The 27,071-nt window shown below is 40.9% G+C and overlaps 1 protein-coding gene across 1 annotated transcript in view; it reads right to left on the bottom strand.

Annotated features, from left to right (window-relative positions):
• Positions 1 to 27,071, bottom strand: part of YWHAE (tyrosine 3-monooxygenase/tryptophan 5-monooxygenase activation protein epsilon) — a 28,058-nt gene extending 987 nt beyond the window's left edge. Inside the window, exons 1-5 of the mRNA XM_072882324.1 lie at positions 26,865 to 27,071; positions 11,823 to 12,022; positions 6,008 to 6,114; positions 4,951 to 5,157; positions 3,980 to 4,116 (exon numbers count right to left, since the gene is read on the bottom strand). Of these exons, the coding sequence (XP_072738425.1) occupies positions 3,980 to 4,116; positions 4,951 to 5,157; positions 6,008 to 6,114; positions 11,823 to 12,022; positions 26,865 to 26,928 (715 nt within the window). The 5' untranslated portion in view covers positions 26,929 to 27,071. The remainder of the gene's footprint in view (positions 1 to 3,979; positions 4,117 to 4,950; positions 5,158 to 6,007; positions 6,115 to 11,822; positions 12,023 to 26,864) is intronic.

Below are 27,071 nucleotides of genomic sequence, written 5' to 3'. Positions count from 1 at the left end.
GCTTAACAAGCATCTAGAGATTAATAGTTTCATGCAAGTACACACGCTCACTCACACACTTGCATAAATGACACACACACATTCATAACGTAGCTGGTTCTGGAGTGAAGTGTTTCCATGGAAATTAAGCCTTATAATCACCTCATCACATTTCATACAGAACTGTAGCACAGGCTATTAGAAGACGTACTCTGTCATAAGGACAAACAACAAACCACCATTTCTGAAAACTGAGACTGCGCATGTGGTCAGTCCTGTTGATCAAGAGATGAACAGCCAAGACAAAAGTCATCAGAATGGCTGCAGATCAACATCCTTAAGTCAGAACATACCTTCCCAAAAACCTCATCTCTACTCCAGAGAGTGCTAATGACATCTACTGCCTATCTACAGAAATGAGACCAAAACAGTTTTTAGAAATTAAACTTTTTTTCTGCCCAAGTCCACTCAAGTCTCAACAACAGCAAAAGTAGTACAGTCAATTTTATAAAATAACACTGATGGCATGTATTATTAAAGGTACCAAAAGAAGTATGAAAAAACATCCCTACTTCAAGTCCAACATGAGAAGAAACCCTAGGCTTGAGGTTATTAAAGGAAAACATTCTGTGGAAATTAATTTCTCTTGAAAAATGGCCCATTTGGACCTATTCAACCAGGCTGTGACATGCAGTGAAATGGAAGTCTATCCATAAAGACTCATAGTAAGTGTTTGGTTATACTTCAGTTGCCCCTGGGTGAGATGCATGCAATGCCTTCTGCACGTCTTTGCCCAATTCTCTACTGCCATGGGAAAAAGTTTAACGTACTTCAGCTAGTGCCATAACACATGCATGATTAAGTTAATTGATAAGATAAACTGAAAAATGTTTTCTTTACAATTAGCCTTAACCATGGGAGATGGTACTCTCTTAAGGGCAATAAACAAAAACTACCCATTCAAAAAATTAATTTGCAATAAAATCCAATCAAATGAGACTAATGACTTTCAGCATATAATCAGAATGCCTGCTCAGAGCATGTCCAGATTCAGAATGATCACCAGGTACAATACAAGGCAGATTTTGGAAGAGGTGGCCTAGGAACACAAGACATCTGACATTCAACAATAAAATTTACATTTGAAATCACGTAACAGATCATTTAAGAGAGGAAAGCAGAGGTCCTAACCCAGGAAGATGATTAAAAGAAGATCTGAGCATGCTCTAGCCAACGCACTTAAGCAAATACTCCTGTAACAGGCGACTGTGAAAGTACTTTTCATGCCCAAATATTCTTAATATCCATCCAGGTATGCAGCTCAATTCCCAAACATGTAAGTTACTTTGGATCTTAGTCAAGCATATTGGACCTGGGTAGGGGCAACAGGTCACAAATTGGTAGAACATTGCTTAGCCCTGGAATGGAGTCAAAGATACAAGCAATTTATCAGCAGCAAGAGGGTGACAGAGGCAAGCATGATTAGTAATCGGAAGAAAACTGACACTGAAAAGTTCATTAAGCCATGACGAAGACTTACAAAGTAGAGTTTTTAGGAAATGAACAGTTGGACTTTCCTTTAGGAATCTATACAACAGGAAAGAAGGGGAAAACAGGAATCATATGAAGACGACATTACAAGCGTGAAAATAAACTAAACAGCTCGTCTATGACATGGTTAAAGGATACAGTAAATGAGATGGAAAAGTGTAGCAGCTGAGTAACACCTCATTTTAGAAAGTCATTCCCTACAACCTACACAACTGAAATCAAAACAGGCAAAAGCTTAATGCAAGAGAACAAGCCTTTTTCAAGTCTCCCCCACCCCTTAGGAAACTGGTAATTGTGATGATCTTTCTCAGTGCCACTATTAACTTTCACCAATCTTCAAAGGCTCTACCCATTTTGGAAAGATGGAGTTCTGGAAGCCAACGGTTTTAAATGCACTCAGTCAGTGTATTAGCATGGTATGAGGAAATGAGAAAATTTAACTTTGCACCTTGTCTAAACATTATGCATAAACACGGTATCTTTTGTGGACCTGAGGAACTGCACCATGATTTTAAGTACTTCTGCAGTATTTTAAATTTTGTAATCATTATCCTTCTGACACACATCATAAATGGTAACTAGGATAATGTGAAATACTTCAGGAAGAACAAAAATGTCTATTTTTCTATGCTATGGAGTTAATCATGAAACAAGAATTTGAATCTAGATTATGCAAAGAGAAATACAAAGAGCCTCTAAATAATCTTGTTGAACTTCTATGATATACAAGATACATGAGACATGTTGGTCAGCTCACATGCAAATAAAGATAGCTTTTGGAAGATGTTCTAATGCTACTATCTTGCAACAGCAATCCAGCCTTGTTACTTCACCAAAATGGCTTCCTCAGTGTTCCCACAGAGCACCAGGATATTTGGCTCCATTAAAGAAAAAAAAATTAAAATAAAAGGTCCTATCTTAATTGTGGAAATTGGGAACAAATTTATTTTTCCAATGCCTAACCATGACAAGGCAGGCATCTAATAATACCTGCAGTATTTAGAGCAGAGTTTGTACAGCTCCATCCAGGATACATACATATGCTTCTGCACCATTAGATAATCTTAGATCTTTGAAAGCAAGGTGTGGTCCCTTGCAAGAGACTTAAGCACTAGGATGTAGGGTAACCTAGGAGCCAAGACCCCGCACATCTACAGTTTTCCCAGTTCTGTCAAAACCCCAAAGAAACAGGGGTAAAACGTAACCTGCAACATTCAATACTCATGATCTACGCAAAGAGCTAGAAGCTATCAAGTAACAATACTTCTTTAAAACAAACTCATCAATCCTACACTAAAACAGGTAGTCAGTAAAAAGCTGAGATTCTACAATTGCTTTCAAATGGACACTACACCAATAAAGTACTCCAAAGTAACACTAAATGGCTATCACCACACTTCAAGTAACATCTTAAAAAAAAAAATTTAAGACACTCATTTATCTGAAGTTAAGCAGCAATGTTGTTTCAAACCTCTGTGCCTTTCTAAGTACCTAACATACTCTAAAAAGGACTTTTTTTCCCCTCCAAGTTAAAAGTAAAGTTAGCTCTTTCCACTTGTCTCTCCAGCACATCACTTTTGCAGAAGAAAACATAGTTGAATCTTTCTAGATAAAGAATATGTTTAATTCACTGCCAATAATCAGTGAAACAGAAGGCATAACTCAAAAAACTAAACAAGAGTAAATTTATACTTAGCATTGTATGCAAAAAGTATAAGAGGAAAAAGTCCATTCAGTATGCCAAAAAAGCACTTTTAAAAATTTAAATAACTATCCGATGTTAGTAAACAGAAGCAACCAATGTCCCACCCTCTGGTACTGCCAGGGGATAGATTTGGTATTTGCTCTGGCAATAGCTCGCTTCAGGAGTTGCAACCTAGCATTTTTGTGAGTATTAAAGAAAGTACTTCAATCATCTCAAATATCAGATTAGCTTTTTTTTTCCTGGTAAAAAAGTATTTTATGAAATCCCTTTTCCTTTTTCCTCTTCTCTTTGTACTCAATTCTTCATAAGAAGAGTGAAAGATATGGAAAGTGACCTGAAAAAAAAGGGGAACTAGATCATTTGCAACACTTCCTCCTGTATTGGAAATTCACATCTGGTTGGAATGACAACCACAGATGAACATGACAAGCCGTATGAAAGAAAAGCTGAATTAAATGAAGTCACTGCTTTTAAAATAATCAGATGCCTAAACAGCCAGGCGGGGAGAAAAAAAAGAAAAAAAGAACATTACTAATTCCTCACCTCCTTCCTTCAAGTGAGAGCTGAAAAGCTTCTCAAAAAAGCTAGTATCACCCTTATCAAGTGTTAAGAAAGGACAAAAGTTCAGGAAGGTCAATTATTAGGAAAGACAGAAGTAAAACACCAAACCAATCTACATTTCCATGCTCTGTTTTCTGGGCAGAGATCAGGGGACAGCAGCATTTTACAGCAGAGTTTACTTACCATCACCCTGCATGTCTGAAGTCCATAGTGTCAGATTATCACGTAACAACTGCATGATAAGTGTAGAGTCCTTATAGCTTTCTTCACTCAGTGTATCCAGTTCTGCAATAGCATCATCGAAAGCTGCTTTTGCCAACCTATGAGCAGAGAATAAATCAGATGTAACATATATGGCTAAAGAGAATCCAGAAGCACGCAAGTTAAACCTGTGCCTCAGAACACCTATCTTCTAGTTTGGCTACATGACATCCATAGCTTCCATAACAAGTATTTGTATTATTTAACAGTGTTTATATGTTCATCCAAATATCTCCCATCTTCAAAACCAGTCACTTTGTGTGCTTAAGAACAGTATCTTTTTACTCAATAATATTGGTTTTATTAACCATTTCTACATCTTGCAGTACAACTGATCAAGGTCTGCTAAAAGCTTAAAAGAAAGTATATTACATGACCTGCAATGACAGGAATAGAAGACAAACGGTATTTGCTTCAATCCTCACTTTTATGCTCAGATAAGCTGAACCCCTACAGATAAATGAGCTACTGTCATTCTATACATGCTCACAGTTCACAAAAATTAGTAACATAACCCCTCTTACCTTGCATAATAGCCAACAGCAAGAGAGGCAAGTTAAATCACCTCACACTTTTTGCAGGATAAAGGCATGCAGAGTTAACATGGCAAGCTGTATAAGCTGCCATTAGTTGATCAATCCAAGGTTATGACTATTCTGCTTCTCATACACGATCTACTCCCAGATAAATAAATGGGTCTGGCTCGGAAGAAAACGGCAAAGTTGAAAATCTTTCCGATGAATTGACCTCAAACAGAGCAAGTCATCAACGACTAGCAGGAAAAAAGCCAGCCCCGAGTTTCTGTTGAGGAAAAGCAGTTACCCAAGTAGCAAGCACTTCTGGCTTGTTAGGTATTCACATCAGTTTTCTCCATCTTCCCAGTCACTACCTACCTGCAGGCACGATCAGGAGAATTAAGAATTTCATAGTAGAATACAGAGAAGTTGAGCGCAAGTCCTAAGCGGATAGGGTGTGTTGGCGGGAGTTCTGTCATTGCAATATCACTAGCAGCTTTATAAGCCACCAAGCTATTCTCTGCAGCCTCCTTCCTGTCATTTCCTGTGGCAAACTCAGCCAGATACCTATGGTAGTCCCCCTTCCTGAAAACAGAAACAGAATGTACAGTAAGAAGTCAGTAGTCCTTATTTCCCCACCAGCCACTAAATAAATGGCCCAGTTCTGAAACTGATGTTTATATATTCACACACTAAGGACACTGCTGCTGAATTACTGTCTAGACAACAGCGCATTAGTACTTAAGTGAATTTTAAACCATCAGGCAGGAAAAACAGTCTGGGTTCACTTATCTTCTTGCATTAGTACACAAAATCATAGTACTACCTTCTCCATGACCCAACTGTTTCTCTGTACAACTGGATCTCATCTAAACTAGACAAGTTTTTGATCTGAAGGACAGAGATAATTCAACGAGAGGGGAAAACACTCTGATCATTTCAAGATTTAAACTATGCTTCAGAAAGTACAAAATATGCATCAAACTAGTGACTACACCAACATACTGCAAGGCCAAGCTTCACTTGATAATGCAATTTTGAAGTTGACAGTAAATGACAGTTATCTGTCTACCTAATTTTCTTCTCTTTGAGGAGTGTACAGCTCATGCAAGAAAACACGGAAGCAGGTATGTGATCTCTACATTATTAGCTCAATTAAAGAAAATGGTTGTTTCTTACATCTAAGAGCTGTACAACAGCTTATGTTAAGTTCTCGTGACCTTATTCCAAACATCATCATCTATCTGAAACCACACAATCAGGACACTAACACCTCAAAGGTAGCCAAAAAGGGATATTGGTTAGACATGACTGAACTGCCCTTTTTCCAGAAGTTACCATTGTTGAGTGGGCAGAAAACACAGGTATAGCTACTTTATTTCTGTCTCTAGTTCAGATACAGTAAGAGATCCTTGCCTTGCAAGAAGACACTTACATTTTGTAATAGAAAACCTTGGACTCGCCAGTGTTAGCTGCTGGAATGAGGTGTTTGTCCAGTACATCCAGAATGTCACAACAGATTAACTTCAGTTCAGTCTCAACCTATTAAAAAAAACAAAACAAAAAGAGGAAGCGAGGTTAGCACATAAGACTAAGAGCTATTTCAAAAATATCCACATTACCAAACAGGGAACATCATAAAAATCCAAGGAGGGAGAAGACAAAAGAAAAGCAACAACAAAAAATTCAGCTGCTCCACAGGTGCATTAAGCAAAACAGTTCTGCATAATTAGCTGGCACACAAAAGAGGCAAGGACTCATGTATGATGAAATGCATATCTGAATAATGGAATTATAAATTCCCTGGAAGACATCTTGCTAGACAGTTGCATTAAGTCTGTCTCAGGATATAATTCCTTACAGCAAGGCTTGCACAACTTCTAATTCCTTAAGTTTTTGATCCTGGAAGGCTGCCCTAAAAGTGGCAATGGTGAAGGGGACAATTTGAAGGTAATTAATACAAATCAGCTAAATTCCATTCCACCCCAGAGTTTAAATGGCACCTTCAGAACAAGTTTCTAGTGACTACTTGGGAGGCAAAGCTCTAACAGAAGAGCCTTAAGACAAAAATCATGGAGTATCAGAACAGAATAAAGATGTGCCACACAAACAAAAAGGTCAGATACAAGAGGAAAACAAATTCCAGAAGACACAAACTTCAGAAGCAGGCAAAAAAAGCAAAGCACAGCAACTCAGAGAAAGAGCAGAAATCACCAACACTAACAGTGCCATCTGTGGCCAAAGAAAACCAATACATAAAGCCTTATTTAAAAACAGATACTGGATTTTAATAGCCAAAGTTGAAAACATGGTCACATCACCTTCATTTTTTCCTAATTTAGAATATAATAAAGCAAGGTCTATGAGGTTAGGTTTTACCACAGGGAGTTTCACACCTGAAAGCAAAGAAACTAAGCATACCCCCCCCCCCCCCCCCCCAAAAAAAAAAAAAAGCTAAAAACTGTCTTTTGACATCAACATGGCTAAAACCAGATTTGCTCTGAACATCACAGTAGGAGTGGCTGGTTAAGTGCATATAGTAACCTATTGCTGCTCTTTCATGATTTCGCAGTAACTTTCATAGCTACAGCTGAAGACAACTCTGGCCCAAGCTACTTTTATGTACTATAAAGTAGAGATTTTCAAGCAAAGACATCAACATTACTTACAAGAAACTACCAGTAACTGCATATCTTGGATCACAAGAGCAGCCCCACTCAGTCCACTATCCCTTCCTATCCTCCCACCCACGCAGTTTTCTTTCCTTCTTTAAGTATTTTTCTTGCCATGTAGTATTTTTATCACCATATAGCTCCCAAACTATTAGGGTTTGTAATCACATCATCTATCCTCAAAAGCTGTTAAAATTATAGATCCAAAATAAACGTTAAACTGGCACATACATACACATACCGATTTGTACAAAATGACTTAACAGATTAGCAGAAGTTCCTTTAGAGAAATTAATCTACAGCAAATTTCATATACAATCAATGTCAGAATGCCCTAACATTCAGAGGAAGAGTTAGATGCTATACTTAAAGTTATGTGACAAATGCTTAAGGAAGTTGCTGAAATAGGGTCACTTGAGAAGAATCTACTTCATATATTCTTGGGCTACAAAAGCTATAAAACCTTTGGCCAGCAGTCAGTTCCTGCAAACTTCTTTCCTCTTGATCCTCTTTTTCAATGACTTCTTTTGCAGAGAGATCTTCAGCAAAACTGCAAAGAATTAAATCAGTTTCTAATCCTCTTTTGTTAAATAACCATACATGTACAAACTTCTATTTCATCTCAGACAGACCTTTTTCAGCTTTGCTTAAAGGATCAGTCACACAAGTTATCAGAGATCAGCTGCTGTCCAGGGCAATGTAAATGTCCTGACCAAGCTTAGTTTAAAAGGATTTAATACAAATAGAGTTGATTAAGAACAATACAAAACCCCCCACACACAACAAAACCCTAAAAGCTCTTTTACGAAAGGGATCTATTCTAGACAGAGTGGCTCAATGAGCTCTGCAAAGCAGCAAACCAGCACGAGAGTCCATGCTAAGCCTGTTCAGAGCATTTGGAAAAGGTAGGCTTAGGGTCTATCACCACTCCAGCTCCAAATATGACGTATGGTACTACAGGCTCTGACCGGCAAGAAAAGACTGCTCATCCCAAAGGATGTGGGGTGTGTAAAAGCCCCCACAATCCGCCCTGCCTTGCTTTATTTTAGTGGTAGTGCAGGCTTAATCAGATTCCAGACTGTGTTCTTAGCTCTGCAGATACAAAAGCTTGTAAACCACCTGGTAATCTAAATAAGGAAACTTATTAGAAGCAACCAGGGGAAGGGTAGCCTGTACTAGTTCTTTGACCTGTTTTAATATGTAGCCCCCAAAATAGCTGCACCTCACAACTGAGAAGCAACATGAAACTAGAACAGTAAGAGACAGTTGCTAAAGCCTGTAACCTACCTCCCTGCCAAAACAGACAGACCACCCACATTTATGACAATTCATAGCCTAACCTTTCTAAGAAGAGGGGGGAAGGAGAAGAGAGCCCTGCAGCTGCCCCAGAATACAACCCAGGTTCTAAGTCAGAGCACTAGAAACACACACTCTCATATGCCACAAATACAGACCAGTAAGAGGAAGGTGAATACTTGTCCCATGCTATTAGGGAAGGGATTTGGTTTTACCGCAAGGAAGTGAACTGCATTATGTGCAGACATACACCACTTCATCCTCTCAAGGACGAAGAATGCAAGCTTCAGCGTGTTCTCATCTACAGAGATGCAGTCAGATGAGAAAGCCAGGGGCTCCACTTTTGTGTATCCAAATGGCCACAGGACACAGAAAAGCAGCCTGTCTACAAAGGAAGTAAGTGGCATTTTCCCCTGTGGCTATGTATGTGTTTTGCTACATTTATCTTAAGTGGCTTGGGTAAAGGCACAGCCTGGCGCTTCCGTCATCTCTCAGTGTTGTCTACTGTATGCCTCAGACAAAACCATCCCAGCCCTACTCTGACAACACCATCATCCCTTGAGTTCTGCCTCAAGTCATGCTGGCTAGTAGCTCAAACAAACTCCAAGCATTTTTAAAAGCAGTGTGCCAAATTATAATACTGATGTAGACCAAAACTGTCAAATAATTACCTTCACACAAACTACACCTTCCATTTTAACTCAAGCAGCACTCTATAGCTGAGCAAGGTCACACCTGGTTCTGGTGGTAGGTAAGAAATGTGTTTTTCTTGAGATGCTGGTTCTCTCCCACTCCCCAGTGCTTTAAACTTGGCCTGTCAGTCCGCAGACAAGTGTTTCGGTTTTGTTTTTTTTTTTTTTCTTCTTCAGAGCCTTTCAAGCCTGGGAAGGATCTCCCAACAATATTGAACTTACTCTAAAAAATGCTATGGTTATTTGTTGACAAGGTACCATAATAACCAGAACTGTGCTGAGTCTGTACTGGACCTTATCTGTTCAAAGCACTGAGCATGACAACAGGGCAGCTGTGCTACTGTTGCAGCGGCAACAGCGAGAAGCATCATCCAGACCTTTGCAGTATGTCTTCAGGCCCTTACTGCTCCCGTGCCATCTTGCCAAACCCATTAACACTCTCCTTATAGCAGATGCTAACTCACATAGTAAGTATCCCAGTAGCCAGAAACAGGACTTGGTCTTCAGCTACAGACAATACATAGAAGCCTCTTGGAAAACTCAGGCTAGAGACCACACATCTGGTTTTTCTCCAGTACAGAACTACATTACAGTTCTCCTCAGCACTCTCCCACCTAAAGCAACTGTGATAGCTATTCCCTTTAAGGATTTAACAGCTGAAGATACTGTTGGCATGGCACTGCACTTCATGTGGCCCCTCTCTCTCTCTCGACAGATACCTCAAGGACTACATACATTTATTTCTTGCACACCAGTCTGTTCTGCATGGTACTTGCTCTCTTTGTAAAGAGAGATGCAGAACAACGTCTTTTTTACAGTCCTTTCAAAAACAAGAAAAAAGTCTTTTCACTATTAAAGGATCTTTGGCAGAAGACAGTAACCACCCACAAAACGTTGTGCAAAAAGAACTGGAAGCACACAGTGTAAGACGAATTTAAACAATCATCAGATAGCTATTGTCTTATTTTATATGTTCTGTTAGAAAGATTTTAGAGACCCATCAAGAAGTGGTATTTGGGACTGTATGTAACTGGCAGAGCCTCATCCCATCAGCATGCCAGCATAAAATTAGAAACTCACAACTTTAACAATTCCATGGAGTGACAGAAACCCTATGAGTCAACAGAACATAGTCCAGAGCCATTCCTGAGAAAAGATTTCCAAGCCAACATCATTTCCATTGGTGGTATATGAATCAGTGCCAGGTGATATAATAGACTCAGTCACTGTTTCTCTGGAAGTGAAGATCTGTACCATGTGGAGGCACTTGTCCTCAAATAATGGAGATTAAGTCTCTGCAGAAACGTGTGGGATTTAAATAGTATGGGAGCATGCCTGCTCCATACTAAACCATCATTTAAGGAAGGGGGGATGGAGGGAACAACAACTCACTGTTCTAATAGTGAAGGTTTCATTAGCCCTTACTGATGAAAGTCAAAGCTTGCTCCAAGTTCTCCATTTTAGGTAAAGTTACACAGGCTGACTAGACTCAGCATGAAGTTATGTGCATCAATTTTTCCCCCTCTCAAGAGAGAGAAAATAGCAAGGCCCTAGAGGTTATTACACATGCAAGTTTCACAGTTGAGATGACCATGACATCTTAACATCCCCCATCCCCAGGAACATGGAGTGCTCTATCTCAAACTGATTGCTTTAACTGCTATCAGTGTAACTGACCAGCCGGGGGGGGGGGGGAGAAAAAAATTAAAAATCTGTATTGTAAGAACTAGGTGTTATCAGAGAAGCCATGATATCTCAGCACTCATTTAAACGCAAGCACAGCTGTCTGAGCTACTTGGTCTGTCAGTTCAATTGTACAAGACTAACTAGGCATCTATTCTTCACTGTCACTCAACTGCTAAGCACTTAGTTCACAGCAACTCCTGCCAAGTTTTCATCTGGGGGAAAAAGTAACAAAACAAGGCCAACGTACATGAGATGCAACTATCACTGTGATAAGAGACAAGGTAAAGGAGTCAAAGAAAGTGGCCACTTGGCTTACAATGCCTGTCTTTATGCCAAGAACAACACTGAAGATCCCTCCCCATTGGCATTTCAACCAACCATGTTAATATTTTGAACTCTGTAGGACAGAGTACTGCAACAGCACCAAGTGTCAAAACCTGTATGAGCCAAAGCAACTTTTAGCAGAAGTAGCTTAACAGCCAAACACCTCCTTCAACATGGTTAATTTTCGAAAAAAGTTGCCTGGGATAAGTAAGGCAGAGGGGAAAGAATAAGGCCTCCTGAGCACCTGCAGCCTCACACTTGATTAAGTAGGGAAGAAACAAAGTGCCAGCACCATTCAAATACTTAGCAGACAGGTAGATGCACCAAAGGAAAAGCCCTCCCTTTCTCTTTCGAGTCTACTGCCCTTTTGAGCATTTACACAAAAACACCCAACCTCTCCCCTTCACCAAGTATATTTATTCTCCAGACAAGGAACAAAACTTCATTCTTTCAAGACTGTCACCTTATTACAGGTCACCACACTGCAGGCAATCTAGAATACCAGGGCACTTTATGGGAAGGGTAACAAAACTGGACCTTAATTAAAAGGCATTATGCCACAACATCAACTACATCTTACCATTTGCCGATATTCCCGAATCATTTTTAATTTATCTTCTCCACCTTTGTTTTCTTCTTTCTGTTCAATGCTGCTGATTATTCTCCAGGAAGCTCTTCTGGCTCCAATCACGTTTTTATATGCAACAGAAAGCAGGTTTCTTTCTTCCACTGTCAACTCCACATCCATTCCAGCCACTTTCTTCATTGATTCAACCATTTCTAGGAGGAAAAGGTCAGACAATTATTCTCATAGCTAAAGCATCTTTCAAACCATTCAACAGAAGTTGTATCTTAATGATACCTTATGAAAATAGGCTCGCTCCCTCCTTTCATACACAGCTATTCCTCACTTTTATACTGGAGTGTTCCAAACAAATCCACGAGCACGTATACAAAGGAAGTATCTGATGTTCTTTTAGATGCATTTGACAAGGGTCCCCAAAAAAATTCTTTAAAGATAGTTGATTTGGTTTTGTTGGTTGTTTGGTTGGTTTGTGGTTTTGTGTGGGGTTTTTTTTTGTTTTTGTTTTTTTTTTTTCTTTTTAAGAGACAGACAAAAAGGATTTAGCATTAGCAGCAAACACATTTTTCACGGTGGGTAATAGTTATCAGTACAATCCTACAGGAATGCGTGTTCTTCAAAGTGCTTCAGAAAAGGCAGTGAACAGTAAGAAAAGCACAAGCAAATGTAAGCTAGCTTTCAACACAGTAAGGATAAACAGAAGAATTACAGAATGCTCCACTGATTTGTCAACTGGAATACAGTGTAACACAGTAATTAACCAAAAAATAAAATCCAGATTTGAATAGATGTCAAGAAGTATGAGCACTGTTATTAGGGAAGCAAGTCAAAGTTCCAAAAGGAAACCACCAAAAGAAAAATTAGGTGCTTGGAGAAGTAACAGAAAAAGTCATCCTGAGGATAACCAGAGCAACCAAATCCACCCATGCCAAGCAGCTATTTACACTGAAAAGTCACACACAAAATATAAATGAATGTTTATAGTTTAAACCTTTTGAAAACAGGTTCTAAACGTGAGGTTAAAAAAATTATTACTAAATATAGCTTTCCTATACTCAAGTGGAAGCAAAAGCTTGAACTACTTAAGGAAGGTTATAATCCTTTCATTACCTAACCACATTATGATTGCTTGTGACATATTAGCAAAATAAAAGCCAAAAATGTTAAATATACACTAATTGAAAGCCTAGTATGAGACATCCAGGAATCCTGGGTTTTGTCCTGCCACACAGTGCTTTAGTTCATTCACCATTTACCTTCCAGCTTCAAGAACTGGTGGGAATCCCACAGACAGAAAGTAAGACCATTAATGAATGAGACTAAACACCAACTATCCCATCTACTCAACAGGACAACTGTTTCATAGCTATCTGCCCAGTAGAGGGATACTAGAATGACATAGAATCATAGAATCATTTAGGTTGGAAAAGACCCTTAAGACTGAGTCCAACATATTCAGCTTCTGCCAAGAGCATGATGATGTGATTACGCTATGCCTCCCATAATATACTGCTTTACTGTTCTGTGGCCTATTTACCTTGCCCACTCATCATCCCTCCCCCATCATTTTACCTCCTTATGTTCTGTTGTGTCATGGCAGCACAAGCAATGGGAAACTAATGAAGCTTAACTGTCAATTTTTTCCCTGGGTGCCAAAACTCACAATCTTAACAGGCATAAGCTATTTCAGCAATGGAAACTGTAGGCTCAATCTTTTTCCCTGGCAGGAACAATGTTATCAGTCTCCAACAGGTCTCCACACGTGTAGGACAAAATTTTATAGCGGCTCCATTCTTACTAGAAGTGGAAAAAAAAATCCCTACCTCTACCAGTAGATTTTGCTTCTCCACATCACAGAAAGTAACAAAACACCCACCAAAGATTTGATAAAACTTTACAAAACACCACCCTACTATTGTAAAATGGTTAACTGTTTTTGCTGAAGACTTCAAGAGCTGTCCTAAAACACTCACATACATATAGCTAATATTAACAGAAGCATGCAGTCTTGTAATTTAAGCTAAGTTAAAGGCAATACGATATAGTTACAATATGGAACTTAAATTTATTGCAAGCACTATGACTTACTTCCTGAAGGATGACCCTACCTTCTATACAAAGAATTTACTTCAAAGCTGTAATTTTGTAAGATTATGCAAGTTAAGTAATCTCATATTTCGAAGCTTCTTAAAACAGCAGGGCTACACCCAAGATAACTGTGCTGGCTTTGGCTGGGATAGAGTTAATTTCCTTCACAGTAGCTAGTATGGGGCTGTGTTTTGGATTTGTGCTGAAAACAGCACTGATAACACAGGGATGTTTTCTTTATTGCTGAGCAGTACTTACTCAGAGTCAAGGCCTTTTCTGCTTCTCACACCACCCCACCAGTAAGCTGGGGATGCACAAGAAGCTGGGAGGGGACACAGCTGGGGCAGCTTACCCCAGCTGACCAAAGGGCTATTCCATACCATATGACATCATGCTCAGCATATAAAGCTGCGGAAGAAGGAGGAACGGGGGATGTTCGAAGCGATGGCGTTTGTCTTCCCAAGTCACTGTTATGCCTGATGGAGCCCTGCTTTCCTGGAGATGGCTGAACACCTGCCTGGTGATGGGAAGGGGTGAATGAATTCGTTGTTTGGCCTTGCTTGTGTGCATGGCTTTTGCTTTACCTATTAAACTGTCTTTATCTCAACCCATGAGTTTTCTCACTTTTACTCTTCTGGTTCTCTCCCCCATCCCACCAGGAGGGAGTGTGCGAGTGACTGTGTGGGGCTTAGTTGCCGGCTGGGGTTAAACCACGACAGTCCTTTTTGTCACCAAACACAGGGCACAAAGGGTTCAAGACAATGACGGATTTGACTGGAATGCACTAGATCAAGTTTATAGCTGTTATTGCTGTTTAGCTATTAAATGGCAGGCTCCTGTGCTCACCACAGGGCTTGCTTGCCTTACTGTCTATTAGAGTCTAGTGCTCATTAGTGGCTGCTTACTGCTTGCTGTACTGCTGATCATCTTACTCTGCTGTGCCTGGGAACTTTTGCTAACAGCAATGGCGATGCACCTGGGCTGGCAGATGGCCAGAGCATCGCTGCTGTTTCTGTGCTGCTGTACTGGATAGGCTGGAACTCCAGTGTGAGCTCGAGTTGAAGGGACCATGACCTGTGGATGAGTCCACATGGGAACAGGACACCCCAAAGTGCCTGTGGCTGTGAATAAGTCCATGCCAGAGTACATACATCTCAAAGCGTCTGTGGCCATGGTTATGTCTGTGCCGCAGCAGGTATACCTCTGAAGAGATTGTGGCCCAAGGATAAGTCCACACTGGAGAAGGTACACCTGAAGCATCTGTAGCTGTGGACAAGTCCATGCTGCAGCAGGTACACCTTGAAGCATCAGTGATTGCGCACAAGGTCATGCTGGAGCACCTCAAAGCGTGTGGCCATGGATAAGCTCACAAGAGAGCAGGTACACCCCTGGAAGGACTGCAGCCATGGGTAAGGGGTACACTGGAGCAGGTCTATCTCTGAAGGCATTGCAGCCCATGGAGAAGGCCACGCTGGAAGAGGTGCACCTCAAAGCAACTGTGGCTGTGGGTAAGTATGCCGTAGCAGGTATACCCCTGGAGAGACTGTGAGTCATGGATAAGGCTCCACTTGGAGCAGGTACACCTGTAAGGGACTGCAGTCTGTGGATAAGTCCAAGTCAGAGCAGGGTGAAGGGGAGGAGTTCATTGCAATGTTAAACCCTATGGTCTGGTCCAAAGGGACCAGGGGTGGAGACTGTAATGGAAATATCTTTAAATTCTTCTAACCCATGATTTGAGTTGCATGTTAAAGGAATTACTATAGCAGGAACCCCCTGTATGCTAGCCAGGCTAGGAGTAAGGGGAGGAGTTCACTGCAATGTTAAACCCTATAACCTGGCCCAAAGGGACCAGGGGTGGAGATTGTAATGGATATATCTTTAAATTCTTCTAACCCATGATTTGAGTTGCATGTTAAAGGAATTACTATAGCAGGAACCACCCAAACCAGTGGAGGTCAAGCCTTACAAGCAGCAGTGCAAGTGCAGCAGCAACCTGACCTGAGCTGGCTTTGGTGCCCAATAACTCCATGCACCACACCACCTCTCCTGTCCTGAGTGACCACCATAACAGATGGAGCCCAAAGTCATGGACTAAATGAACTCACTGGACATTTTAAAGCCATTTTACAGGGGTGGTCCACAGACTAAGGGAATGATATCTGTGTATTATATCAAAGGATAGGAATGGGGGAGTGGTTAATGAGGATGTATTGGATAGTGTGGGACCTTAGCATGACGTAAATGGGATGGAACAAGGGGTGGAGAATGTGCTGGTTTTGCCTGGGATAGAGTTAATTTTCTTCATCACAGCTAGTACAGGGCTATGTTTTGGATTTGTGCTGAAAACAGTGTTGATAATACAGAGATGTTTTTGTTATTGCTGAGCAGTGCTTACTCAGAGTCAAGGCCCTTTCTGCTTCTCACACCACCCCACCAGCAAATAGGCTGGGGGTGTGCAAGAACCTGGAAGGGGACACAGCTGGGACAGCTGACCAAAGGGATATTCCGTACCATATGACATATATAAAGCTGGGGAAAGAAGAAGGAGGAAGTGATGGCAGAGTTCAGATGACGTTCGGAGTGATGGCGCTGGTCTTCCCAAGTCACTGTTATGCCTGATGGAGCCCTGCTTTCCTGGAGATGGCTGAACACCCACCTGCCGATGGGAAGGAGTGAATGAATTCCTTGTTTGGTCTTGCTTGTGTGCATGGCTTTTGCTTTACCTATTAAACTGTCTTTATCTCAACCCACGAGTTTTCTCACTTTTACACTTCCAATTCTCTACCCCATCCCACCGGGGGGAGTGAGTGAGCAGCTGTGTGGGGCTCAGTTGCCAGCTGGGGTTAAACCACAACAATAACATGTCCATTAATTTTTGTGAACAAAGATGACAAACGGGAATTAAGACTTGCAGTCTCTGCTACTTGGGTACCTTTGCCAAGCTCCATAAAGAAATGCAGGGCTTGTCTTTAAGCTTACTGTTTAACTGCCCTCAGACAAGAGGAGTAATTGAAACTGCACTACATCTGCAGTTTAAGAAATTAACCTGTATTTGTGAATGCACAGCCCTCCCTTCAACCATTAGCTGTAGAAGTTCATGAGCTGAAGAGATACCCTCTATGTAAATACAAATAATTTAAAGTGTAGAAAAAGGGGTAGTCATGCTGTACTATTCATCTATGATGCTCATTCCCAGGCATCCACCATCACTCTGAAGATCTTTGGTCTGACCTAGTATGACCATTATGCTTTAATCAAACACACATGGTTTTAGATATGTGGCAAGCTTAACTAACCAAGATCACATTAACTTTGACCCATTAGATCCTCTCCGAAGTTATGAAAGCCAGAGGAAACTGAGTAACACTAATACCTTCTCTGGAACTGGCAGGTTTCTGAAGTACACCGTGTCTTTTTCAATTATGCTTGCAACCTTGTGCACCCTACCTGTAGTCTCTAGCAGTCACACAGCGACGCACAGATTAACGAAGATCTAGCTTTTCTTTAAAACAGAGTTTATAATCTTCTGTGCTTTACCAATTGGGATTAATTTCAGTCATACTAAGGGATGTACTATAACACTTCTATAGAAATCCTGCTTCTTGATGAAGTAAAATAAATACTCACACTTATCTCTCATATAATAAACAATGACACACATGTAATAATTACTCCAGAAGTGTGGAGGTGAAAAACATGTACAGTAACAGTTTCCAATATCTTCTGGCCTGTATCAGGAAATCGCAACAACTGGGGAAAAAAAAAAAGGGCAAGTTTTATCAACTGTACTATAGGTTTACTTCATAATCTCTTCCCTAGAAGCAGACTTGTTTAACAGAGATTTAAAAGAAAAAACTATACACAAGACTTGCTGTTCCTTGTAAATGAGTATCTGATTCTCAGAGCACATTCAAACATATCATTACAAATTTAATCAATTGCTTAGCTTCTGCAGGATTTTATCCATTGCTAGCCTAAACATCTACAACCCCTTGAAACAAGAGTCCAACATCTCTGCACACTGGAGGACAAATCAAATTTAAGCTGAGCAATAGCTTTTACAGAGGCATACCTAAGACCCAGTCCTATAAGAAGCACAGCCTCTGTCAGTACATATTGGCCCTGTTGCAGCTCTTCAGTCTTCTGCAAAGAAGGTCATTAACTATCATCTTGTAGAACCACCATAACCACAAAAACAATGGTGCCAAAAGAAAACAGTCAACTGCTCAGAACTACTACCAGAAAACAGGCCTTGTCACCCCAAGATTTTTACAACCACGAGTTGTTAATGAGCCAAACAGACTTTTGCCAAGTGATAGCTATCAAGAATAAGATGCTGGGGGGTCGGGGGAAGCACCTGAGGTTTTCTTCATTTGTGCTGAAGCCCAAAATCCTCAAGCTTCACCAACTCTTCATACTAGGTACATAGCCTCTCTTAATACACTGAGATAAAAGGAACTGAAAGGTCTTCTCTTCAAAATCTTGATCCTGGTACTAGTTAAATGCACAACCACAGATTACAATTCCACCCATAAACAAGCGTTTTACCCAAAGAGAAAAGATTTCTCAGCCTACCCACAAAGCTGTTGGAGAAAAAGGTTTCTAGTTTAGTGAAGAGCCCAATTTTACTCACAATACAAAAATCTGGGCGGTATTTCAACAAGACAAAATAATATTATGCATATACCTTGGTCTTCCACAGTAAAGCCATAATCCAGCCCTGAAAGTTTAAGCCTGATGAATAATTTTAAGAACTCAGGCAATACAAAAGCAAGACGACAGCACATCTGTATCTTCTCTAAAGGAAAACTAATTCTATACAAAAATAAAGCCATATATGCCTACCAACAGAACAAATATTTTATATTCTAAGTGCAGCTTTACCTATCCAGAAGATTCCACAAGGAGGTGAAAAGCTCAGACCACTCAAGACAAAAAACAAGTCTGAGATTACATTTCAGTAAGAAGGATTACTGCAGTAATGACAACTCATTGCATACACAATCCAGAGATGCTTACACTGCATTATGGAAAAAGCAGTGTTATGCAGATTTGAAAAGACAGAGACTGTAGTTTAAGTGGTTAAGTTCCAGCCTTTCAGTTGATTGTGGCTGTCACCTTATTATGCTACTGTCAGATAATGCTACCACCAGAGCAGGAAATCCCAAAAGTGTAAAATGTGGAAGGATAGGAGAATATTCTGGAGAATGACACACTTGCCTTAGATTTATATCCTTCCCCAGGCATTTGCTGTTGGTTGTTATAAGAAATATCACAGTAAGTAGACATTTGGTCTGATCAGGTTTGTATATTCTTACAGAAAAAAGGCATTTCACTGAGACTCAAAACAACTGCCTAAAGATACTACAAAACTATAATAATGCCCATGCCATTTTATTAAGTTCCTACATTCTACTACTATGATTAAAATGCTTGGCTCCTCATTGCAAACATTGCTGACTCACCTCCAGCCACTGCAGAATAACAGTAGGGACACACATGCATAGCTTGTAAGACACAAAGGATTTGGACAGTGGTTGCCACTACACTGAGTGCAACCTACAAAAGATTTTTTAAAAAGGCCGGTACGTGGCTCAGGATTCTTTTTTTTTTTTTAAATATGAAAGACAAAGATCATGCCTTACTCTAAAAAGTAATGGGGAAGTTTACAAGTGTTGAGAAGCATATGTTTGATAATCATCTACTAGGAGCCAACCCACAGAATTTGTACAAAGGGCACAGTTGATAATGAAAACTACTAGGTCACAAAATAATGAATGCCTCTTTATCTGGTAAAGATGAGAAACTAAGTATTTGTTGCTTCTCAAACTCCAGAAATCCAAGCAACTCAGGAGAACTGGAATGTCCCTCCCTGTGTAAGGAAACATGGAAACAGGTGATGTACAGCAAGCTTAGTGGAAAGACTAAAAACCTTCCCAATATGGGACACAAAACTCAAGAAACCATAGACCATACAAAAGGAGTAGCACCATGTATCAAACATCAGTATCTGACAGTTCTATCAGAGTTTGTCCTTGTAACAGAAACCACTTGGCCTAAACAAGGGCTGATGCACTAAAGAAGAGAACCTGTTGGGGCAAAACTACACAGTATTCGCAACCTCTAGTACAGGTATCATATAGTGCTTAAATCTCACATTAAGCATAATGCTACAGTGTCTTGATTTTTTTGTTTTATGAAGCATCTAGTTATATAGCGTACAACAAGGCACTCCTAATCCGATTTTCAACAATACACAGAATCTACTTCAACCTTACTGCTTAAGTAACTAACCCTTGCCACAGCACACATTGGTTCAACGTTACCACAGGAAAAACAAGAGCTAGAAAACCTATCAGTGGTGTGCTTAACTTACGAAAGAGGAACTACTTAAGTGAGAAAGCTTGTTAAAATAAGAACAGAAAAAGAGCTTGCTGAGTAAAGGTGGGATGGAGATGACTTGATGGTCACCACAGTGAAGGCTTAAATCAAAATGAACCTTAGGAAAACCCAGAAGGTGGCATTCTTAAATACTATGAAGCACAGCACTTCAGAAAACTGAAGATGTGTTTTAAGTTTAATCCTTTCTATTCCCCTTATCCAAGAGGAATAAAGCAGACCAAGATCTTCAAGCTTCTAAGCTGCTGCTCAGTATCTATTTCAGCATTTCAGGAGCTAAAGCTGCAAATGAGCACCCAGTGTGATGTGAGGATGTGAAGAATACAGCAGAAAAAAACAGTCTTCCCACATGTTCATCATAGAAGATTGTGCACCATAACCAGTACTCAGAGAAGACTCAGAACAAGTACTAGTCTTGTACTTGTTCGTTCTTGGAACAAAGAAGATATGATCAGTAACAAGTCACAAGAACTCAAAAGTATCTGATCCTAAACTGTTGTGTATAACCTCTCAGTTAAGACTTCAGTAGCAGCAGCAAACACAGTGACTAACACTACGTCAATTCTGAAGAAGGGTTCCGGCAGACACTCAAGAGGAACTACAGACCCATTAACCTAACACTCACAAGGGGTCAAGTTAACAGGAATTACATTAAAAAACCTGAATGACTGGGTATATGCATGAACACTGCTGTAGAGCACAGCCTTCTGTAAGTGCAAGTAATGCCTCACAAATCTACTGTGATGCTCTCAATGAGTCAAGCATATGGACAAGGAAGACACAATTGATATAGTCTACCTGGATGTCCCAAAGGCATTTGACAAGGGCCCTCACCCACGGTTCTTTAAGGAACTCAACTGCCATGGGATAGGAAGTAAAGTCCTCACATGGATAAACACTTGGCTGAAAGACAGGAAAAAGGGTATGAATATAAGACTCAAGTGTTCAGAACGGAGAAAGATCACCAATAGAATCACACAGCGATCTGTGCTGGGAAGCATGCTAACATTTGTAAGCGATCCAGAAAAATGGAAGCAAATAGTTACATACTAACTTAGCAGCAGCAGCAAACTGCTAAGAACAAGCACAAAGACAAAGAAGAGCTGAAGAAATAGGGGCAAGCGTATTTTCTTCATTAAGTAATGAGTGTAACTGAAGATTAATGCCCAGAGACTGCATCTTCCCTAGAACTGCAGGCCTCCACCTGGCATCAGTGGGCATCATCCTGTTCACTACAACGATTAGCTCCAAATTCAAGCCAAGAGAAGGCAGGGCTCACCTTTCCATCCATTAGGAACCCTTCTTCTGAACACACTATTACACTGCCTGCATTACGTTTTTCTGTTAAGAAACCCTGCATTTGGCAAGTAAGATTTAAGAGATGGCTAAACCAGTCCAGCAGCTTGCGGGGAGGTGGGCAGGTGGCTGACTTTCCCCTCTATCCCTATCAATTCCATCATGCCAGCTCAACACTTCTTTGACCTCTTAACTGGTTGATTCAGGTCACCAGTGCAGAAAACAGACACTCAGAAAAGAAAAAGTCTTGCTTATAATTTGGAGAACTGAACTGCTTCTCAGGGTCAGACTAGAACCCAAGTAAACATGAGAAACAGCCAGGAAAGAGAGGACATCCCTCTTTCAACAGCAAGCTGTCAGATTAGCCCACCCCACTTCACAGCACTGCACCTTTACTTTCTAAAAGCATAAAATGAACACAACGTTTACCCTTACATACTATGTAAACTTCTGCAATTTTTCTTCAAAGGTCTTCACGTGCTTGAAGCACCCCAAGTAGATTATTACAGGCAATTAAAAGCAGGGTGCCACTACTAAGGTACTAAAAATTGATAATCCTATCTTAAGCTATCTAGTGCATGCCACGCTTACCATGATGGACGAGTTTTATAAAAACAAATGTAAAAGAACCTAACAACTACATTCCCAGAAGTTAAGACAACAGGCAGGGGGGGAATACCAAAGAATAACCATCCTGCACAGTGGCTTAGACTTTGATTTTGTGGAGAAAGCAGCAGGTTATACTGTTATTCCTTGTAGAAGATTTATAACAGCTGATGCAGCCAAGACTTCCAACATTTGATTGCATGACTCTGCAATATACAGTTCTACAAAGCATACTTGTACTTTTATGCACTCAGAGAAATAGATGGGTTAAGGCCAAATTATCCAAGCAACAGTGGTATTTTCTGCATAATCAATCCTATAGACTATCACAAGCCTTTCTTGCAACAAGAACATGATTTCCAAGTCATCACCATCATCTCTTCAAGCTGTGAACATATGCTTTTCTAAATAAAAGAGGATTTCTCCAGTATTTATAACAAAAATTTTAGTTTGAAAGCAAACATAGGCAAATCTAAAGACCAAGTCTCATCATACTTTTCTCTGCTTGATTGAGATCTGCTATGAAATAATCTTCTAATACAAGTACTCAAGTAACTTAATGGACACCAACTCAGCTTCTGGACTCCTCGTAGAGAACCAAACCATATAGTTGTAGAGGTTTGTCTCCTTTGGTTGCTCTTGGTACCTCAAGAGATTCAAGAAAGCCATTATAGCAAAAGGCCCTCCCTCAAACAACTCTTCATGATCAGAAGTTAATTTTTATGGCCCAGTATGTAAACAATTATCATTTAAAAAAATTAACAATCTAATTCCTCCAACATTGCATTGGCCATACTCTTATCTACCTCAGATTCCTACATTTCTTCGGGATACGATAAGATTCTTCTGCCTTTTAGCACTTTCACATCTACCCAATTCAGAGACAAAGACGGCAGTCATACACCACATCACTACAACAGTAAGACCTTCGACAGACAGGTATATGTACTAACCACTAATGTGGGGGGAAGGGAAAAAAAAACCACCAAAAAACTTCAGTGTGCTTGACATTTGCTTGAGACAGACAGGTCCTCTGCAAACTGAAATTAATATGCAACTTACAATTCTAATTTGAGACTTAGTTTACTGATTGATTCTTCATTAAGCTGTAAGTTCAAGACCTGTTACTATGAGACAATTTTTTCTAAAACAGGTTCAAATCTTGAATTGAGTCCACTGCTGCACACCTTACTGCCTTCATAATAAAGACATTTCCCTGATAGATAATTTTTAAAAACACAGGAGTCAGCTGTTAGCTTGCTGTATTGGGAGTCAGGAAAGCTGTCAAATAGGGTTGGTTTTTTTCCTTCCTACCTATACCTTGACCTATTATCTGGTTTGGGGGGAAAACAACCCCCACCTATTTCACCTCACCTAAGTTATACCGTATGTGAATGTGAAGTCATATACTTCAAGACCTGTAGTACAAAACTGCTGTTTAGAGTTTAAGTATTTTCTTACAGTCTACCTTGTGTCAGAGCATGTTTCTCACCTGATTAAAAGAAAAATGTTACCTAGCTTCCACAATGAAGAATTGGTTTCAACATTCAGCACCAGTCTACAGGAACCCAGATTCACACATTCTCTTGATATAAAGAACTCAAATATTAGTAAGGTAATTTCACAAACCAACACAGTGTTACCTACTCTTTTTTTTTAAGACAATTTATAGTTATATATTTTATATTAATAATAGCCTTTGAAGAAACAGCAGTAAGTGAGATTTCTCACAAAGCTTCCTGAATTCTAAGTAAGCTTCCTGGCATTTTGTGATTTGTCATGACATGCCTAAGCAGATCTGTGAAGATAGTCAGACACCCAAATCTCTTAATATCTCTAGAGATCAGGGCTTAACTGCTACTTACACTGCAGAAGTACCTAGAAAGTTGTCCCCTTAATCTGGGACAACATACTGAAGACAGTACAGATACAGGACTAGATTTCCAACTATTCACAAGTACAGCTTCCAAGACTTCATAAATTCTGTAAGTCGGTCAGGTAAGCAACACCAAAGAAGCTACAGTTAGATGCCCACCATAAGTGCTGCTATAAATGCCATGAACCATACATAAAAAACCACCCACCACACACTACTCTTTTCAAGTCTCAAGGAGAAAGACGATGGGACAGAACGCTATCCTAACATTAAACACAAACGTCATTTCACACTCGTATTCAAGTTACACAAGAGATTCGTATTCCACGTATTTGTAGACAGTACTTACCATCACACCATTTTATATGTGCCAATTAATAACACTGACCTTTATGATCGTGTATCTCAAAGATCAAACTGGAGAGCAAAATTAAGAATAACTTACACTTCCACCATACTGCTTCCCAAACAATTTCATTCACAGAATTATTTAGCAGTCTCAGCTATGATGTTGGCAGAACTGCAGTATTTCATATAAACAAGAACAAATTATGCCAATAATTTTTAATTGTTTCAGCTGAACAAGAATACAGAATTAGATGCTAAAACAGTATCTACAGTACATATTCTTCCAGACAATGGACATGAAGATGCATTTAGAACAGCTAGCAGAATTAGAGGGTGCACCTTAAATTTGTTTACCCAACTTGATTACAACAAGCTTTGGAAGTCTAAAAACCACAGCATTGATCTAAACATGACAACTTTAAGTTTAGTGTTCCCTCCTAAATGATAACAATCTAATTACCATTCAGAAGCCGAGATAGCATAAGAAGTCTTACATTTTGATCTAGCCAGCTTGTTTTGCAAACATCCATGATACTGGTAGAACAGAAAGCCCATTGAGGGAAATGCTGCACCAAGGCAATCCCTACTAATCAATTTATATTAGTTGACAGGAACTCTGATTGTTTTGCATTGCAGATCTCTACAATGGGGTAGAGTCTGATTACTTTCTAAAGAACTGATTTACCGCTGACTTAAGTAAACACCAGAAAGACGAGGCATGCCTCAAAAGCTCCCAAAGCTAATGAATCCTCCAGGATGTCAGCCAAGCATCCAACTTGGGTTTCCACTCAAACCAAAGCCAACACTTCCAGTTGCACTGACTCATCCATACCAGGTGGAGAACCCTTTCCTCCCTGCTCACCAAACCAACTCTAGGAATGCTGCTGGAATTGGGACTGGGGGCCAGGGGAAGGAGATGCATTTTCCCATCTCACACCCTTTATGGTAGGCAATAAGATACTGAAAAAAAAAAAAACCCACACCCCAGCAGAAGTTGCACACTTACTGTGGAATATGGAATTGCATGCTTCCCTCCACCCAAGTCAATTAATTTGTACCCCAATATGGGGGGGGAGGAGGGCATTTTTTTTAAGTCCTTACAGTTATCGTGGAGACTGTTTGACTCCTCTCATTTAATGGAATTCTTAGTTCTACCCCATTTCCCTACCGGAATGGTCACAGAAGGGAGTTTTATTTAGGCTTTCCTTTTTTGTTGTAGTTTCTATTTTCCTCCCCAAAACATACATTTTTTCAGACGTTTTGCAATAGGGCTATTAGAAGCTTTCTAAGCACAACTCAGTAAAAATATGTCATTTGGCAAGAACTTGGCCATGTTGTCTATGAAAATTATGAACCGAAAGTATGTGGAGTGTCTTCCTACCTCTAAATGAAATGTAACTGCATTCACGCTTTTTACATACAAAGGTATTTATTTCACTTTAAATGAATAAACATAAAATCTTAGGGCAAACATAACAGTCCCAGAAGAGTAACGCCATTGAGAAAATTAAAGGCCCCTTCTATTATATGCAAGGGGAACATATCTAAAGAAACAGTTGCAAGACAGACATTTTAGGGGCAAGACACACCATCCAGGGTTGCCAGTTCCTCCCCTCTACCACTTTTTCCCCAGATATGAAATGATCATGCATAGTGCCCAACTTCCAGGGGAAAAGGGATGAAAAGACGATGCTGGAAAAGTAAAATGGTCTGTAATAATTTCTACCACATAATGAAAGCATATGGATTTTCTTTAGGCAATGAATTATCATGTACTCGATCCCTCCAGGGTGAGAGCTCACTCTCTCTGGGTTTGGCAGGGGCAGCAGTATCTCCAACCGAAGGCAAAGGAAGAGAAAGAAAAGCGCTAGCCCCCTCCCCCGGGACCCAATACGGCGAGCAAGCCTCTCCCCAGCATCGCCTCCCGAGGGGCCGAGAGAGCCGGGCACCCACCTTCCGGAGAGCACGGCACTGGGCGTTGTCTGCGGCGAGCCGACCTCAGCCCCACACTGCCGAGCTCCGCGATGCCCGGCCCGAAGGTAAGCAAGGCCCGGGCCGAACAGAACCACCTCAAGACGCGCCAGTCAGCGGTACGATGAGGGGTAGTGGGGTCTCCTCGGCGGGCCCCCCCAAGCGGGGGCGGCTCCCCTGCGCCCCCCGGGACTCGCCCTTCGCGGCCGCCATTTTATTCCCGGCTTCTGCCGCCACCGCCCCCCGAACCGGGCCCCGCCCAGGCCCAAGCCACCCACTCGTTCAGGCCCCCCATCCCCAGCTCCACCAGCCCCTTGGGGCGCTCCCAGTCGCCATTTTGTCTGTGCCCCCCTCCTCCGCCCCTGCCCCCCCTCCCCCGCCCAGCCGCCATTTTGTGGCCGCTCCCTCCCTCCCTCTCCCCTTGGCCTTGCACGGCCTTCCTAGCCAGCGCTCACCATCGTAGCGCTCAGCCTGCTCAGCCAACTTGGCCTGATAGACGAGGTCCTCCCGATCGTCCATGTCCTGCAGGCGGGGCGGCGTCGGGGACTGCACGGGGCGGATGGAAGCCGATGGGTCTGGGGGGCTCAGCGGCTACCAGCTCGCTGCTCTCCGGGCAAATATGGCGGCAGCACCTCCTCCCGCTGCATCCGGGCACTTCCGCA

This window comes from Ciconia boyciana, chromosome 17 (assembly GCF_034638445.1).
Source record: "Ciconia boyciana chromosome 17, ASM3463844v1, whole genome shotgun sequence".
In the NCBI taxonomy this organism is placed as follows: Eukaryota; Metazoa; Chordata; class Aves; order Ciconiiformes; family Ciconiidae; genus Ciconia; species Ciconia boyciana.
This window is presented reverse-complemented; position numbering and strand designations above follow the sequence as displayed.